Genomic DNA, 18,708 nt, shown 5'->3' with positions numbered 1-18,708 from the left:
GTTTGAAAAGTGGAGATGTTGCCTATAGCAACCAATCAGATTCTAGCTATCGTTTCCTAGAATGTACTCAATAAATGATAACTAGAATCTGATTGGTTGCTATAGGCAAGGCAACATCTCCACTTTTCAAACCCGCCGGAAACTCTCAGCTTGATACATTTCCCCCCCAAGAGATTTAGCTGTCACAAGCTGGAGGTTACAAATTCAATTTTACTTTAGCAAAAATAGGGATATATTGTGCCCACTGCAATCATTAAATTAAAACTGGGATGCAATAAGGGTGTGACCACAGGATACCAAAAAAGTTTATAACTACTTAAAAAATGTTTATAACTATTATGTTTATAATTACATAAAGGTGCACTCGGTATTAAAAATAGGGACTGTTTCCCTATTGCAGTAATAGATAACAATATTTGAATTATAATGTAAGTAGTTAACACTGTAAAACTTTTCAAACAACGCATATTTCTGTGTTATTAAGCTAACTCGTAATTATGCCAGAGACCTACAGAATTGCACTATTACATTGTTTTAGTGTACTTTTACTAATTATTAATTTCCTGTTACAGATGACAATAAACACTTCAAATTTAGAGGTTAGAAGTGTCAGAAATGTGTCACATTTCTTGCTAGACATATCACGAATATCAGTGTCTGAAGATATTTATCAGATGGGGGAATGAGGGGAAATAAGTTTTTGAGGGAATATTAACTTTAAATATGAGGCAAAATCTAAAAACATAAAGCTGAGCTGTTTTGTGCATTTACTTTACTAGTACTGAAGCAAGGGCTAGCGTGGCTGGGGGGCAGGGGGCATCTGCCCACGTGCCAGCCCCATAGTGGGCTACCTTAGGCTGTGTCACTGGGCAACCTGTATTTTTATTCCCTTAAAATGTTCCTAATAGGCTGCTGAGTCGAGTCTTGCTCCCCGGTCTCCCCTATACTGAAACTACTATCATTTACCATTATCTACCAGTACACACATTTAATGTCAATTAGAAAGTCTTATTTCTGACCATAGTGCTCAGGCTCGGTTCCTCGGAAACCGAATACACCCGAATTTAGGGGACCCGAGGGGACTGTCGCGCGCCCTCGGTATTGAAAACGAGGTAAAACGTCATTGTGACGTCGTCGGATCTCTGATCTCGCGAGTTTTGGATTCTTTATTAAACTCCAACATAACGGTAGGTGTGAGGGAGGGCGGACCCCCATTTTTCTTTTCTGCTACTGCTGTGTGCCAATGTGTCCTAGATGTGCTAGGAACTGCCGTGTGTTTGTGTCATTGCTCTGTCGCTTACCATCCAGCCAGGTTGCTGCAGAATTTGTCCGAAAGTGTATGACATTAATATTGTGACCTGTGAGGTGGTCAAAATTGACTACAAATTACTTGAAATTAGTGTTATTGAGGTCAATAAGAATGTAGGAACAAAAAAGAGCAAAATTATCTGATTATAGCATATTTTAGTTGTTTTCCTAAAAAATACAAAACCAAAACACACGAGGGCGGTTTTGCCAAAACCAAAACCAAAACACAAAGCTAATCCAGATCCAAAACCAAAACCACTTCAAGGGGGTCAGTGAGCATCTCTACAATATACCTTTTTATTCTCTCACGGGTCTTGATTGAAATCCATAAATTGGATTATGTTGGTAATAGAATCTTCTGTAGACACACGTTCGATTCTGTGGTTCAAAATTTGCAACTCATATTCGCCATTCACAGTTTAGGTTCACATTAAAAATGTTAAAAATGTCAACTAACTAGAAAAGGTTGCCTCGTCGAGCTTAAATGACTAAATTTTATAATGTTTTAAAATCTGTATTAAATTAGAACAGTAAACAGTCCTGTGTTCGAAGATTGAAGTTCAACGAAGGCATTAGAAAAATGTTAAAATGTGTCCATTTAAGCTTAGGCATATTCCAATGTTTTTTATTCGATTGGTCAAAATGCCTAGATATAGGCTTCCCCATATAAAATGTACCTGGAATGTCATCCCATTCAAATTATAGGCTGAAGGCTGATTTGCACCACTTCCAAGGATATAGGGCAGCACGGTGGCTCAGTGGTTAGCACTTCTGCCTCACAGCACTGGGGTCATGATTTCAATTCCCGACCATGGCCTTATCTGTGAGGAGTTTGTATGTTCTCCTCGTGTTTGCGTGGCTTTCCTCCAGGTGCTCTGGATTCCTCCCACACTCCATGGCACTATCTGTGTGGTGTTTGGATGTTCTCCCTGGTGTTTCCTTGGGTCTACTCTGGTAACGTACAAAGTCCAAAGACATAATGGCAGGATAATTGGCTTCCCATGGAAGTCCAAATGGTATAGAGATCTAAAAATCCTTAGTGAAACTACAATATCAATTCAGGACATTGGATAAAGTTTGTATATAATGTACATAGGCAAAATGAGAATAGGCAAAATTACATGACTCTTTAATCAATACAAACATACATACAGTAGAAAGATTGAATACAACTTTAGACCTTAATGAGAGATACATTATTGATAATTAAATAGCAAAGAGTGATGGGGTGGTACCCCATAATACCACATCCTATATACAAGAAGCCTGTATTAAATAATGAAGTTAGAAATAAAAGCCCAAAACTGAAAATTTCTTGGGGAATTGATGCCTTTAATGGCTAAAGGTTTATCAGATGCATTAATCATGAAAAATACAATTATTTATTGCATACATTTCCTGGTATTTACATTTTTTTTATCTTATACACAAAACTTAGATTGTCATCCTTTGTAAACCTATTATTTGAGAACTAACTCTTTGACCTCCAACCTCTCTCACTATATAGATTTGCAAGAGAAGAGCGTTTTTTTTAACATTATACACTAAAAATTCCACCTCTGTCTTACAATCCTTAGATCGATTTCAATGGAAGGACTCTATTGTTCTGGGGAACCATCGATGTTCAAGCTCTTTATACATCTATCACATAAATACAATTGTTACCCAGGTCCTAACACAAATTAGAATACTATAAAGTTATTTGTATACAGGTATAAACCCTAAAATAGGAGTTCTAATTTTTTTAAACTAGAGCAGGCCTGGCCAACCTGTGACTCTCCAGGTGTTGTGAAACTACAAGTCACAGCATGCTTTGCCTGTAGATACCAAGCTGATAGCTGTTAGGGCATGCTGGGGTTTGTAGTTTCACAAAACCTGGAGAGCCACAGGTGGCCAGACCTGCTCTAGTTTGCAACCAATCGGTGCCTTGCCAGCTATTTGCTGGCTATCTACAGGCAAAGCATGCTGGGGCTTGTAGTTTCACAACAACTGGAGAGCCACAGGTTGACCTGGCCTGAACTGAAGTATGTCCATTTATAAGCTTAGAACCTAAATGTATAGTGTCCATTCAGAGCCGAAAACTTTTGATCATATCACATGCGGTAATTATTATAATATTATTAACATACTCTTTCTCGCTTTTCTCTTTGATCTAGGTTCATATTGATAAATGTTATGGAGTACATGAACCAAACATCTGCACACAGATTCATCCTCATTGGGCTCTCCACTAACCCGTGCCTGCAGAAATTATATTTTGTTATTTTTTTGGTGATGTACATGGTCACCGTCCTAGGAAATGTTCTGATCCTCGTAGTAGTGAGGATTGACAAGCAGCTACACACCCCCATGTACTTTTTTCTCACCAATCTATCATTCATTGATCTATGCTTCTGCTCCACCATTGTGCCAAAACTCCTAATAAATACTTTTGCTGAAGACAAAAGCATTTCCTTCTTAGGATGTGCCACCCAGATGTATTTTCACTTAGCTTTGGGAGGAACGGAGTGTATTATTTTGGCAATCATGGCCTATGATAGATATGTAGCCATCTGCAACCCTTTACGTTATAACACCATCATGAACAAACAAATATGTATTCATATGGCAGTTGGAACTTGGTTTGCAAATTTTCTAAATTCCATTTCCCACGCGTTCTTTACTTTCCAGTTGCCCTACTGTAGGTCCAATCACGTTGACCATTATTTCTGCGAGATGCCTCCTCTATTCCGCCTGTCTTGCAAGGACACATTAATGAATGAAATAGCAGTATACGTTTCTGGAGGGCTTGTCGCCCTCTGCGCTTTTGCGCTGACACTCATGTCCTATGTCCAAATTATCTCCACTATCCTGAAGATCAGCTCCAACAAAGGGAGACACAAGGTTTTTTCCACTTGTACCTCTCATCTTTCAGTGGTCTGTCTGTACTATGGTGCCATTGTCTTCATGTATATGCGTCCTCGAAACAGTTATTCACCGGAGAAGGACAGGGCTGTTTCTATCCTATATACGGTGGTGACTCCAATGGTCAATCCCATTATCTACAGCATAAGGAACAAGGAAGTCAAAGGAAGTCTGAAAAGGGTGCTTATAAAAAAGATCCATTGTTAATTTTCCTCATAAGTGCCAAATTTTGCCAAAGTACTGATCCGAGGATACTGATCTTTATTATATATTGTTAAAATCGACAAATGTGTCTACTGCTCTTTGATAGAGGTGCAGTCCTTATTTCTGCTGATGCTGGAAAAGTCTTCTACAATATACACATAAAGAGGATGTGTAAGATTCTAATTTTTGGCCACTATAAAGAACAAATCAAGCCATGGCTTGCACGTTCTAAAAAACAAAGTGGTCAGGCAATTTAAAGGTACACTAACCCCATATTTTAAATATTTTACATATTATCTACAGGAGATATAAAGAAATATAGTTACATTTTATCTGTAAAGAAAAGCTTTCTATAACAACACCGGCTACAAACAACAGTTAAACAACCCATTTGAAGTACCTACATTAATCTTGTTGTTTATCCAGATAAGACTTCCTCGCTTGCTCATAAATTCCACTTGCCACTCAGACCTTCTACTTAATCCAAAATATCCCCACATACCCTCAGCTTCCCACTTGCCAAAAAATGCACCATAGGCCCTCATATCTCACATTTTCTCCCAAACTCCCCCACTTGCCCCTTAGTCCTCCCTGCATGCACCCAGGCCTCTCAAAATGCCCATCCTATCTACCAACATGCCCATCAGACCTTCTTACATGCCCATTAGACCTACTCCACGTGACAATCAGCCCTAACCCACATGCCTCTTAGACCTCTTTTACTTACTTTTACAGCTAACTCTACAAGCTACTGCTCTCCCTCCTGCCTACAGAGGAATTAGGGAGAGCATCTTTAGGACTAATCACGTTGACCATTGTTTTCATGAGTTGCAGAGCAAACTGCATTCCCTCTTTCGCTGGTGCACTGCTTGACCTCTTTGTGCAGAGGAATCCTCTTCGGTCATAGATAAAGTTAAGATTTCTGTGGGTATGAGGAGGTGTGGTAGAGTTTGACAGCTGGGAGGTTAAAGCACACGAGGAGAGATTGTAGGTCATAAGGTGTTGATCTGAGAGGGGAAATGGAGTGTTAAAGAAATCAGAAATTGAGCATAGTCTAGAGAAAACAAGATCAAGGCAATGGTTATCCTGTTGAGTAGAGGATTCAATCCACTGAGAGAGGCAGATGGAGGAAGCTAGACGGAGTAGTTTGGAAGCACAAGTGGAATGTTGATTATCAACGGGAATGTTGAAATCACTGATGATGATGGTGGGGATGTCGGAAGATAAAAAGTGAGGTGGCCATGCAGACAAATGTTCAAGAAAATGTTGGTGCAGTCAAGTGGATGTTAGATCAAAGCAACACGCATAGAGAATGGGTTAAAAGTTGGAATAGTATGTTCTTCAAAAGGTGTGAATGTAAGTGATGGGACATTTGGTAAAACTGTGAATGTGCAATATGGGAAAAGAAGTAGTCCAACCCCACCTCCTTGTCTGCCTCCAGGTCTGGTAGTGTGGGTGAAATGGAGGACACCATATGAAAGGGCTGCAGGTGTGGCAGTGTCTGATTCTGTGAGGCATGTTTCTGTTATTGCCAGAAGGTTGAGGTTGTTTGAGAGGAAGAGGTCGTGTATGGAGGTAAGTTTGCTACAAACAGAGCGTGCATTCCAAAGGGCACATTTAAAGGACTTTGGGAGAGATGGGAGACAGGTGATGCGTTTGAGGTTTGCTGGATTTCGGTAGTATTCTGACGTGCATATAATTGGGATATAAGGGGGAAGGGGCTTCTGGATTAGCTAATATATTACCAGCTAATAGAAGCAGAGAAAAAGAGAGATAGGAAAGATGATTGTAAGAGTGAGACCTTTTATTTTCTGGCGACACAGTGAGGATGTTCAGTGAATATAAATAGGAAAAAATGTCATGAGTGTTAGTTAGAGGGGAGGGGAGTAATGAAGGGCAATGTGGATAAAGGTGTGTGTTACAGAGCAGGTAAAGGGTAATATAATTCTCAAGATAATGGCATGGAAGGATAACAAGAAAAAACTATTTGTTAAAGATTGGGACTTAAGAAAAAAGTGCAAAAAATTGAGAGGGAGAAAAAGCAAAACAAAATACCTAGAAGAAGTGTAGAGTCAGGTTGTAGTAGATGTAGCTTATTTTTGTGTGTCTTTAGATGTTGTCCAGTGCTTGGTCAACTATGCTTTTTAACTGTGCAGTTCCCAACACTGTGGGCCTGATTCATTAGTGATCTCAGCTGCCGTTTTTTTTGCTTATATTAAGCAAATCTACTCTGTGCATGCTCAGAAAAGGGAGATAAGAAGCAAAATCTACTGCGTAAGTGAAGAATTTCTTAAGTTAAGATGAAAATCCATCTTAACTTCACTCTTATCTCCCAGTTTCTTCTTAAAATAAGCATCTTAACTTTTGCACAAGATAAGATCACAAATGAATCAGGTCCTTTGTGAGGAAGCCCCAGGTTTGCTGTTTTCTTTAAACCATCTGTTTCAGAATGTGCTCCTGTTTATTTGAATGGATGAGAAGTGGACTATTTGCCATTAGAAGAAAATGCTAACTATTCACAGCGAGGTTCTGGCAGAGTTATACTTGAAAATGTAAGAGGTACAATAATTTACTAGTTGATTTAATAGCAGTTTTGGGGCCTGAGTCAGTGAGTAAAGCAAAGCAAAAAAAAGGAGTAAATGTTCTCTGGGCCAAACCATGTTACAATGCAAGGGTGGAAAATTAGTTTATTATTTTGCACATAAGATAAATACTGTCTGTTTTTTCACGTAGCACACAAATACTTCATAGCTTTATTTTTACCCTGAAATTTAAAGTTGATCTAGGACATTCCCTACCCCAACTATAAATCTGTCCCCACATTTTACATGTACCTCCCATTCCAAAGCAACATGGATTTGCCCAGGTGTAAAGTTACTCCTTTTTTATGCTTTGCTCTCCTTAATGACTCAGGCCCTTGGTGTCTACTTTTCAGCAATGTAAGGTTAAAGCTGCCCCTATAATACATTCCTAAATTTGTGCCTAGTATAGTAACTTTCCTTTATAAAACATAATCTTGGACTTCCATATTAAACAGCCAAGAATTTGGACACTTCATATTTTTGTCACAATGCATAAATTGGGGGGCTGAAGTAATTTTGGAACACCAGGTGATTTTCCTCCAATCGGTGTCTGTCTCTCCTTCTTGAGTATAAACATTGACTCTAAATTGTGCATTCCCTTCTGTTTTCATAGTCTTGAAAATACTAACACTCAGAAACTGATAAGCGTATTTATTAATGTATCTAATATATAAATGCTTAGTGGCGTCTGTCTGTCTGTGTGTGTGTGTAAAAAAAAAAAAACAAGTTGCAGCGCCACCTGCTGGGCAGAGTTATACACTGACCTACTAAATTCTTAGTGTGTGTGGGAAAAAAAATTCAAAAAGGGCTGAAATTTGGTAGGGCTCAAACTCATTTTCGTGAGGTAATTTTACCTCATGAACACACAAGTGTAGAGGCGTGTGTGTGTGTGTGTGTGTGTGGAAAAAACTATTTTCTCAGAAAGGGCTCATCCAATTGACCTGAAATTTGGTATATTGACATTATTTGACAAAAAAATTAGAATAGTCAAGTCAGTTAACTTCCATCATCCCCCCTTCCCCCCGTGGGAGGGGTAGTAAAGGCTAAATTTACGAGTTGAGGGGTCAAACTCATTTTTGTGAGGTAATTTTACCTCATGAACACACATTAAAAAGGCCGCTTGCGTCGGGAAGTAACGCTCTTCCCCTGAGGAGGCCTGGGCTAGGTCCAAATGCATGACAAGAACCTATTTAAGACCTTAAGTAGCTTGATTTGACTAGAATGCATGAGTATCATGCACGGGTTAACTTGTATGTAATATGACTTTACTCTCACTAGACTAAAGGCTGGAGCATTTGACAACCATACATGGCGTTTACTGTACACCCAATGGTGTGAAAACGTTTTATAATTACAATAAAATAAAATAAAATAATGTTGTATCCCCCATATGATATGGAGGACAAATGTGAATTTTAGTGACGTGATACATGATAAAACATCACTTTTTTTGGCATATCACATATTAAAGCAATGAAGAACAGAACTGTGTTTTGTGGGTTTATTAAACACGAACAACTACAACACAGCAGGCTATAGATCCTGGAAGTATGTAAGCTGGATACTTGACAATCTTTAATAAAACAAGGGTCAAAAGTTTATATAGGCTTTTCCCCCATTGTCCAGCGCTTTGCATCACTGTGATACTTTACGATGATAGTAATAATAATATTGGCTCACAAGCATTGCATCAGAATCACAATACAAGGACAAAGCCTGGATACTATGGCCAGCACAGTGGGCAGCACGGTGGCTTAGTGGTTAGCACTTCTGTCTCACAGCACTGGGGTCATGGGTTCAATTCCCAACCATGGCCGAATCTGTGTGGAGTTTGTATGTTCTCAATGTGTTTGCGTGGGTTTCCTCCCACACTCCAAACACTCTGTATTATAATGATCTTCGTGTTCTACTAAAGTTTCTCGTAATGTTCCAACAGTACATTACTATTAAATATGGAGGTTAATTGGTTGCTTTTAAAATTGAACTTGGTCTCTCTCGATCTGTGTGTATGTTAAGGAATTTATACTGTAAGCTCCAATGAGGCAGGGACTGATGTGAGTGAGTTCTCTGTACAGCGCTGTGGAAATAGTGGCGCACATGCAATGATCCTAGCTGGTGTATGAGACATGAGTGACGGAAAAGAAGACTGGAGAACTCTGGAATGTCAAGAATCAAATGTGAAGTTTACATAAAGGTAGCATAGTAACCAGGTAGAAACTAGTATCACAGCAAAGATCCATCAACTAAGGATCAGACATATTTTTCAAATAGGTTTTACCAATACAATCAATAACAAAATCAATAGCCGCATGTTGAACAAACTAAAAAGGAATAAAAAGTGTGTGTGGGGGAAGGGGGGGTGGGGGGCACCAAAAACTCGCAACAAGGTTAGAATCTAAATTTTAAAATGAACTATAATAAGCAAATAAAATATTTGCTATATGCTTTTTATTATCAGTACATTAGATGAGTGATTATGAAGGGAGCATGAATAAATGTATGTGTTATCAACTTTGCATCCAAAGACCACATATTTTGTTAAACGTAGAAATACACCCTCAGTGGGAGTATGTCATTGAGTGGAAAGATAATTAGTTATTAGCACTTTTCATTGGGAGTAGACGATCTAGCTAAATCTATTCAGTTTTTGCCAAAATTTAATTGCGCAACGTATACATCAATAGTAAACGATACAATTCAGATAATTCCATATTATCAATCTAGCCACCAATGCCCATCCTGAGGATAAATGGGAGATCTCCATCTAAGACAAGGAGGAGTTTGTATAGAATATTTGTTTGGATTCGACCGCAATCCCTGATATGGGGATGAATGTATCAAGCTGAGAGTTTTCCGTCGGGTTTGAAAAAAGTGGAGATGTTGCCTATAGCAACCAATCAGATTCTAGCTGTCATATTGTAGAATGTACTAAATAGATGATAACTAGGGGCCTGATTCATTAGTGATCTTATCTTGTGCAAAAGGTAATATGCTTATTTTAAGAAGAAACGGGGAGATAAGAGTGAAGTTAAGATGGATTTTCATCTTAACTTAAGAAATTCTTCACTTACACAGTGGATTTTGCTTCTTATCTCTCTTTTCTGAGCATGCACAGAGTGGATTTGCTTAAGATAAGCAAAAAAACGGCAGATAAGATCACTAATGAATCAGGTCCTAGAATCTGATTGGTTGCTATAGGCAACATCTCCAATTTTTCAAACCCGGAGTTTAGTAAATATGGCAATGTCCCTATTGTTCCACATTTTCTCCACTTATTGATGATAGTCTTCTTAGTGTTACATTGTACATGTAAATGCCTTTGAAATCTTGTTATTCCATTATCCTTATTGGTACTTTCAACAATGAGATGCTGTAGATGTTTCGAAAGCTCCTTGTGGACTTTGGCTATACCAGTAAAACGCAACCAAGAAAACTGCAAGGAGATTCAACAGGAAGAGTTGATCTTTATTTGGAGTTAATCACAATCACTTTCATTGCTGGTAAGAATATACTAATTACCCATGAACATGATTTTGAATGTGGATTGGTTAACTTTGGACACACATGCAGCCCTATTACGAAAGGGTATGCATAATTATGCAACCATGGAATTTAATTTATTTTTTGTCCACTTCTTTTTCCTAAAAATTGTCTATTTGTTTTTCATTCGAATCTTGTTTTTTACAAAGTCATATTAAAAGTGGAAGTCTGACGTGACGTGTCTCGTTTTCAGGTTTCTCATCACTAACACCTGTAATTTCAATAAGGATGTGTATACTTTTTACATCCACTGTATTGAGGAACTAACTGAGATAAAAAACACCTACAGTTGCTGAGTCCATCCATAGGTTAGCAATAATTAACATATATGCAATTGTATTAAACCTGAGCAAGCAAGCAATCCATAATCATATAATATGGTGAGATAAAGTGTGTCTGCTCTGCAGGTGAACTTGCCCAAATTTCCATTTATTATGACCACCATTACTTTAATATAGAGATGGGCGGGCTCGGTTCCCCGAGATCCGAATTCATCCGAATTTAGCCTATCCGAGTACCGAGCCGAGCACGCTCGGTGCTCTCCCGCCCGTTTGGATTCGAAATCGAGGCAAAACGCCATTGTGACATATTTCTGAGCTTGGTTATTGCGAGATTTGAAAAGCAAAAATACCAGCCTTCCCAGTAATCCATCGCCATTTGACAGAGGGAGAAAGCAGGGTTAGGTCACACTGGCTATATCAGCACAGGGACAGGGCAGTAATTGGACACATTATTATTTCTATTCAATACCATTGTAATCTTAATACCAGTTGTTACAGCAGTAAGAGGAGGATAGAGGAGGGTTTTTGTTCAGTTTCTGGCTCTCCAAGTGCTTTTGGGGTCCCCCCCATTCTTTTGCATTAATTTTTATGGCTGTCAAAAGTCCTATTTGTCAGCAGTCTAAAAAACTAATATTTAGCACTCCAAGTGTTTTGGGGTGTCCCCCATTCTTTTGCATTAATTTTTATGGCTGTCAAAAGTCCTATTTGTCAGCAGTCTAAAAAAATTATATTTAGCACTCCAAGTGCTTTTGGGGTATCCCCCATTCTTTTGAATTAATTTTTCTGGCTGTCCAAAGTCATATTTGTCAGCAGTATCTAAAACAATTTGTAGCACTACAAGTGCTTTGGGCTTATAATGGATTCAAAGCAATCCACATATGAGCAGAATGAGCAACCGGGTTCTGTCACCAGTCCTGATGGTAGTGTTCCCAGTACGTCATCTGGGCAAGGCGATGTCAAACTACACAGTCTTTTGAAATCAGTCAAAAAAACACACACCAAAAAAAAAATAGCGTGTTGATGCGAAAAAGAAGTGTAACTGAGGAAAAGTTAACTGCCGATAAAAAAAAAATTGCCAACATGCCATTCTACACACGCAGTGGCAAAGAGAGAATGAGGCCTTCACCTTTCTCTATTAGTGGCAGATCCAAAAATGTTAGCGAGCCTACAAGTGGTGCACAACTACTGTTACGCGTCAAAGCCGAGCTGCAAGATAACAGTAAGACCTTAGAGGATAATGTATGCTCTGAATCAGAAATTACACCAATCCCTGTGGAGAGTCCATCCAACAGTGGTATGTCTAATCGTGAGCATTCTGTTAGTGACAGTGTACCCATAAAAAAGGTTCCTTTCAGCAGTTCTGCTGATGTGTGCCTTAACAGCCCGAGTGTAGCCGGTGATACACCAATTGAGGATGCCACTTTGGAATTAGAAGAGGATGAGGGGGAGATTTGTGTAGGCGACGAGGGCACTAATGATGATGTTGATTATTATGATGCAGGCAGATACCAAATTGCCTTTCTCAATTTCTATTTATATTCTAGACTCTATAATGGCTGAATAGTTTTCTATTTTACTCCTAGTGGAGAGGGGGTCTGATGCAGACAGATACCAAACTGTCTTTGTCCATTTATTTTTATATTCTAATTCTGCAGTCTATGCAGGCTGCTTTATTCTATTCAACTACAAGTGGAGGGCGGGGGGAGTCCTAGACAGCCACCAAACTACCTTGGTCCATTTATTTTTATATTTTAATTCTACAGTCTATGCAGGCTGCTTTTTTTCTATTCAACTACAAGTGGAAAGCGGGGGGGGGGTCATAGACAGCCACCAAACTACCTTGGTCCATTTATTTTTGATATTGTTCAGTCTATGCAGGCTGCTTTTTTTTTATTTAACTACAAGTGGAGGGGGACGACTATAGAGACTGAAACCAAACTGCCTTTGTCCATTTCTTTGCATATTTAACTATAAGTGTAGGGTGTAATATACACCCAAAGATGATGGCTGCATTGCCAATAGGCTAAGATGAAGAGGAAGATAACCAGGTTTGTGTGCAGAATTAAGGACGGCCTACCAGGGATTAAACTGTTTTCTTCCTAAGTTATTAGCTTTAGAATTACCTTACTTATCCAAGAAACAGGTGGAGCACTAAATTAAGTTATTTTATGCCCAAAAACATTGATTTTTAAAGAAAATTGCAAAACAAAACCAAACAAAACCAAAACCAAAACACGCAAGGGCGGTTTGGCAAAACCAAAACACGACGGTAATCCAGATCCAAAACCAAAACCAAAACACGGGGGTCAGTGAGCATCTCTACTTTAATATATACTAAATATGATGCTTCCATACAATAAACTCAACAGTGACCTAACACATTATAACTATATTGTCCCCACTGATTTTGCATTCCTTCATTGATTATTCCATATTGCTTTTACCAGCAATGCTCATCGACATCGATCATTTATCATTATTGTTTAGATTTCGGCCAATGTAGCAATAACATTGAAACACAAAAAAAGTGACAGTACTAATGTCTGATAACTAAGTCGATGCTAAGCAAAGTAGTATTTTAGGAAAAAAGTATATATTGAAATCAATAAAGGACGCAGTCCTAAACTAGGGTTAGGATGGACTATAAAATCAACATTTTCACTCTTTCCATTAATACACATTTCCAGTCAATCACACCATCCTGCAAAACTAGTCATAGGTTGATTTTATGTGGAGCAGTTCCCCAAACTAACTTCAACCCCTGCAAATATTTTGTTAGGATGAAAGTACATTTTTTAAAAGGTTAAAACAGGGCTTTAATTGCACTGGGAGCATATGCTGCCCAAAGCAACCATTCAATTAAAGTTAAAAATCATTTCTATTTTAGAGATAAATATAATATGACACCTGGGGATAGCATGGATAGTTTTATTACATTATATTTAGGGCCACTGCATACAATCTGCATATCTGCTCCAAATCACAGATGCACTGATTAATGGAGGAGATTTAGCAATGACAGTCCAATGGAACACATTTTAGTAAGTTGGTATAGTTTGTTAGTTTCTTTTTTAGTATTATAAAGTAGCCAGTATCAACCAGCAATTAGCCTTGATTATGTGCAAGAAAGACCATGAAATCAATAAGATGATTGGTTGTGTAAAATTAAGTTTCTTAGAAAAGTTCTTGTTCAAATGATATGAAGTTTTATTCAGCAAAAGTCAGAGCCCTTATCTGAGACGCAGTTCAGGGTTGAAACGCAACAACTCAAATATCACACCTAAAATTCCACAACCTATACCTGTATCCCAAAACAGGATATACTTGCGTCACACTAAATATAATCTCCTTAAAGGTTTTCTTACTGGTATGTTCTTTAGCGAAAAACAGGTCCATATATGGCATAAGATGAATTTGGTCTGTAGCTGTATTCATCATGTGATGTTTCCTGTCTTTAGTTCCGTAAGTAAAGAGACCATGCACTTTGTCAAGTACAGATTTTCAAACAACAGTTGTTACTAATCAACATTTATTTGCAAATTATTATTATAAAAACATAATACAATAGCAATGTACTAAGCATTTTATTCTCCATTAAAATTACTTTTACAGTTGATATAGGGGCAGCACGATGGCTAAGTGGTTAGCACTTCTGCCTCACAGCACTGGGGTCATGAGTTCAATTCCCGACCATGGCCCTTATCTGTGAGGAGTATGTATGTTCTTCCCGTGTTTGTGTGGGTTTCCTCCCACACTCCAAACACATACTGGTAGGTTAATTGGCTGGTAACAAATTGACCCTAGTCTCTCTCTCTATCTGTGTGTGTATGATAGGGAATTTAGGACTGTAAGCTCCAATGGGGCAGGGATCGATGTGAATGAGTTCTCTGTACAGCGCTGCGGAATTAGTGGCGCTATATAAATAAATGATGATGATATAGGCTGGTACATACTTTTCAAAAATAGGTACACGCCTGAAAGGCAGTGGATCCCAAACTTTCTCAGTTCGAGGCAACCTTAGGGTCTCCATCATTTTTTCAAGGCACCCCTAAGCCAAAATACTTAGCAATTAGTCCTCAGCTTTACTTACACCCGGGCCCTGGCTATGGCATCGTGACGGCACCCCCAGGGAGCCGCGAGCACCGTTTGGGAACCTTAAGTGACAAAAAAAAAATGCAGGAACAAATCTAAGACAATTTTTGGCAAATTTGGAGGTGCAGATATCTTCCAGATCTGCAATGAAATAGTATTCACTCTGATAAGCTTAACTTTAAGATCAGCAGTGGAAGTGGGCAGAGAGATGAATATTTTCTGCAGGATTCCTGCAGTGGTTTTTAATATTGCAAGCACAGTAGGTCGGTTTTTTTTTCTCCCGTGTACAGAGGGCAAAGATTTAGTCATATACTTAACAAAAAAATTATTTTAATGAATTTAATGATAGTAGGATAGATACACGTTTGGAGCCAGCCTCTACAAGTAGCAAATAGGGACAGGAGATTCTCATTAATTGATAGAACTCTACTGAGAGGCCGGGAAAGATTGAGCTCACCTGTAGAGCAAGCCGCAGTGCAATCAGCATCGCGGAATTCCATTTACTATACAAAGGTGCACAATATATTAAGAGCTATTGTTATATATATAACTATAAACTTACTTCAATATGTGAAGTGTGAACTTGCTAGTTCTTGTAGCAATAACCTTGAAACACATTGAAGTCACAGTAGTAAAGTCTCATTTAAAAAGCACGACAATGAAGTTAAAGAGGCAAATTAGCCAACTAATCATCTGAGCCCTTTGAAGCCTTATATTTCTGTAAATATTCAGTAAACATAAGAACATAAGTTAGAATTCAATGAATACTACAGACAATTTTGCAAGTAAAATAGCCCAACCAATCACAAGATGCCCACTGTCCTCCAACCCGACCCCTACATGAGTCCAAATAATCAATATTAAGACAAAAAATGGGAACAGAAATGGTCGTTAATGATGAACCCAAATCAGTAATATATCAAACATAAATAAATGATCACTTCTAATAATATATATACACTCTTCTCTTTCTTTAGCTACCTCAGATAGGGAGCACTTGAATCTTTACAGTACCTGGTATCAATAAAGTCTATATTTATAGTCTAATATTTTTTCGTTGTTGTACTTCCGAATTTCAATGTAAAAAATCTCAAAACAGATGATTAAGAATTGTGTTCTTTCAAAACTTCCTCCCAAAGACAAATGTGGAAAAAAATCAAAAACATATCACAGTGTGATACCGTTGTTAGCTTTTTTTTTTTGCCTGGTGGAGAAATTTTCTTGTGTTGAAAAAACCCTTTAAATTGGTAGAAACTGTGGAATTGTACGTTGGTGTTGATCAAGGATTTCAAGCTAATGCCAGGAGAAGAGAATTATTTTTTTAGTCTTGATCCAGTTAAATGTGTATATTAGAGATCCTCAGGCTCAATTCCTGGAGAACCGAACACACCCGAACTTAGGGGATCCGAGTACCGAGCCAAGCTGGCTCTGTACTCTCGAACGCCCTCAGAATTGAAAACGAGGCAAAACGTCATGGTGACGTCGTCGGATCTCGAATGTCGCAAGTTTTGAATTCCTTTTTAAGATCCAACATCACGGAGGGTGGGAAGGAGGGTGGACCCCCATTTATCTTTTCTGCCACTGCTGTGTGCCAATGTGTCCTAGATGTGCTAGGAACTGCCGTATGTTTGTGTCATTGCTCTGTCGCTTACCATCCAGCCAGGTCGCTGCAGTATTTGTCCGAAAGTGTATGAAAATAATATTGTGGCCTGTGAGGTGGTCAAAATTGACTGCAAATGACTTTAAATTAGTGTTATTGAGGTTAATAATAATGTAGGAACAAAAAAGAGCAAATATATGTGATTTTAGCATATTTTAGGATTTTTTTCGAAAAAATCCATAACCAAAACACGAAACTAATGCAGATCCAAAACCAAAACCAAAACCAGTTCACGGGGTCAGTGAGCATCTCTAGTGTATATGATGTGACAGTTCTCTGTACAGCGCTGCGGAATCAGTGGCGCTATATAAATAAATGGTGATGATGATGATATCAAAAAATGTTCTAACATAAGTAATGTATATGATTTCCCGCACAAGAAAAAATCTTTCCAATTAATGTATATTTTCAAGATATGATTTAATATGTTAGTCTGATAGTATGAGGTGCTGCTTCCAGTAGTAATGTATTGTATATAATAGGAGAGAAGGAGAAGTACTACTTGTATGGAAGGCACATTCATGGAGAAAATCCTGTATTGTTGAAGGGACACTTCATTGTGGATAACAAGAGTGGATAGAAATGAACAAATAAATAAATTGACACTACACAATAAAACTACTATTTATTAGTCATGCAAATAAAACTGTATGGTTAAAAAGCAAAATATTAAAATTTCGGAGTCTTGGTCAGAAGATCAATACACTTTAATTGGTTCCGTAAATATATACCGGGAGTCTCTATCTATGGTAGTTATATTATACAGATGTCTTATGAGGGGGTCTTGAAAATACCAACAATTCATGAATAGTGATCATATAAGGTAAGTGTATTGTGTTTCCATCATATGGACATGAGAATCATACAGTCACGTGTGGTTTACACAGATGAGGTATAGGGTCAGTGTCACTTTGATGAGTATGTCACTATAATATGTCAGTAAAGACCAAAAGATCCACAATAATAAGGAATATAAACAGTCCTGGTAAGTGTATTACTGTGTTAATCTTCAAATCACACGAATTGCCACGTTGGTATATAGATGGCAAATTTTTTCATGTTTGTATACATCTGTTCTGCTGTACCAGTGCAAGGCTAGTATATCTCCTTTTTTTTGTAGTTTATATACATATAGCATCAGTTAAGGACATTCTACATGTGTTCTTGTAAACGAATGGTACCATATATACACCTGTGCTGCTGAAGCAGTATTGCTGTATATCCCACATTAATTCTCATTGTTATGTGGCCACAAATTGGGTAAAGTCTCTAGTGTTCTGACATGCATAGCTGAAATTCAAAACATTATTAATAACTGGAGAATCTATAAAAATGTGATTATAGTTTATCTATTATGCTTTCTTGATCTTAATGTGTATATATATATATATATATATATATATATATATATATATAAATAGGTACCTGTCAGGAAAGGGATAGTGTAGCAAAATATTTTAGTAAAATGAAGTTCGTACTTGTTATATTTATGACAAAACTATCATAGTTGGCTACATATACCCTATTTCGTTTGGTATATATTCACTCAGAAACAGACTTTTTCTACAACTGGCATTTATAACAGCCGGTTAATTAGTTATACAAATCACAGTTCTAATGCTATTTCTCAGATGTTTAGCAGCCAGGACTGATAGATAAAACTTCAATTGTATAGGTATTCTCATATAAATTTTCTATGATTCTTATGGAGTATTTTTTATATGGTCACAATTTATTTTGGGTTTCCAGTATTCTAACACAAACAATAGAGACTTAGATTAGAATAGATTTCATCACAGTATATCTGTTTTGATTTCGGTTAATGACATCTTTAATTATCTACCACTAGATTCATATAGAGAAGTTCCTTAATAGAGCAAAAATTATATTCTGATATATCTATGATTCTCTTATAACCAGCTAGATGCTGGACTCCCTGCTTGACCTGACTCAGACTCCTTCTAAAAACAACACCTGCCATACATTTCACTAATTGCTTCTACTGTGAGGCAACCAGTGTGTAATTCGGGCTGGTTATTTAAGTAACTATCCACCAATAGGTACTTCATAATTTGATTGGCATAAGTTTCAACCAATGAAATGAGTTTTAGTGTAAATTTTATTTAGACAATTTATA

The 18,708-nt window shown here is 37.8% G+C and overlaps 1 protein-coding gene across 1 annotated transcript; it reads left to right on the top strand.

The window, feature by feature from the left end:
• The first annotated feature begins 3,483 nt into the window (after window positions 1-3,483).
• On the top strand, window positions 3,484-4,419 carry LOC142112111 (olfactory receptor-like protein OLF3). Its single transcript, XM_075193948.1, has one exon. The coding sequence runs from the start codon at window positions 3,484-3,486 to the stop codon at window positions 4,417-4,419; it is 936 nt and encodes a 311-aa protein (XP_075050049.1).
• Window positions 4,420-18,708: the final 14,289 nt, after the last annotated feature.

Source organism: Mixophyes fleayi (assembly GCF_038048845.1).
Source record: "Mixophyes fleayi isolate aMixFle1 chromosome 12 unlocalized genomic scaffold, aMixFle1.hap1 SUPER_12_unloc_2, whole genome shotgun sequence".
NCBI classification, from domain to species: domain Eukaryota; kingdom Metazoa; phylum Chordata; class Amphibia; order Anura; family Limnodynastidae; genus Mixophyes; species Mixophyes fleayi.
Note: the sequence above shows the minus strand (reverse complement) of the source record. Positions and strands in the feature narration are given on the sequence as shown.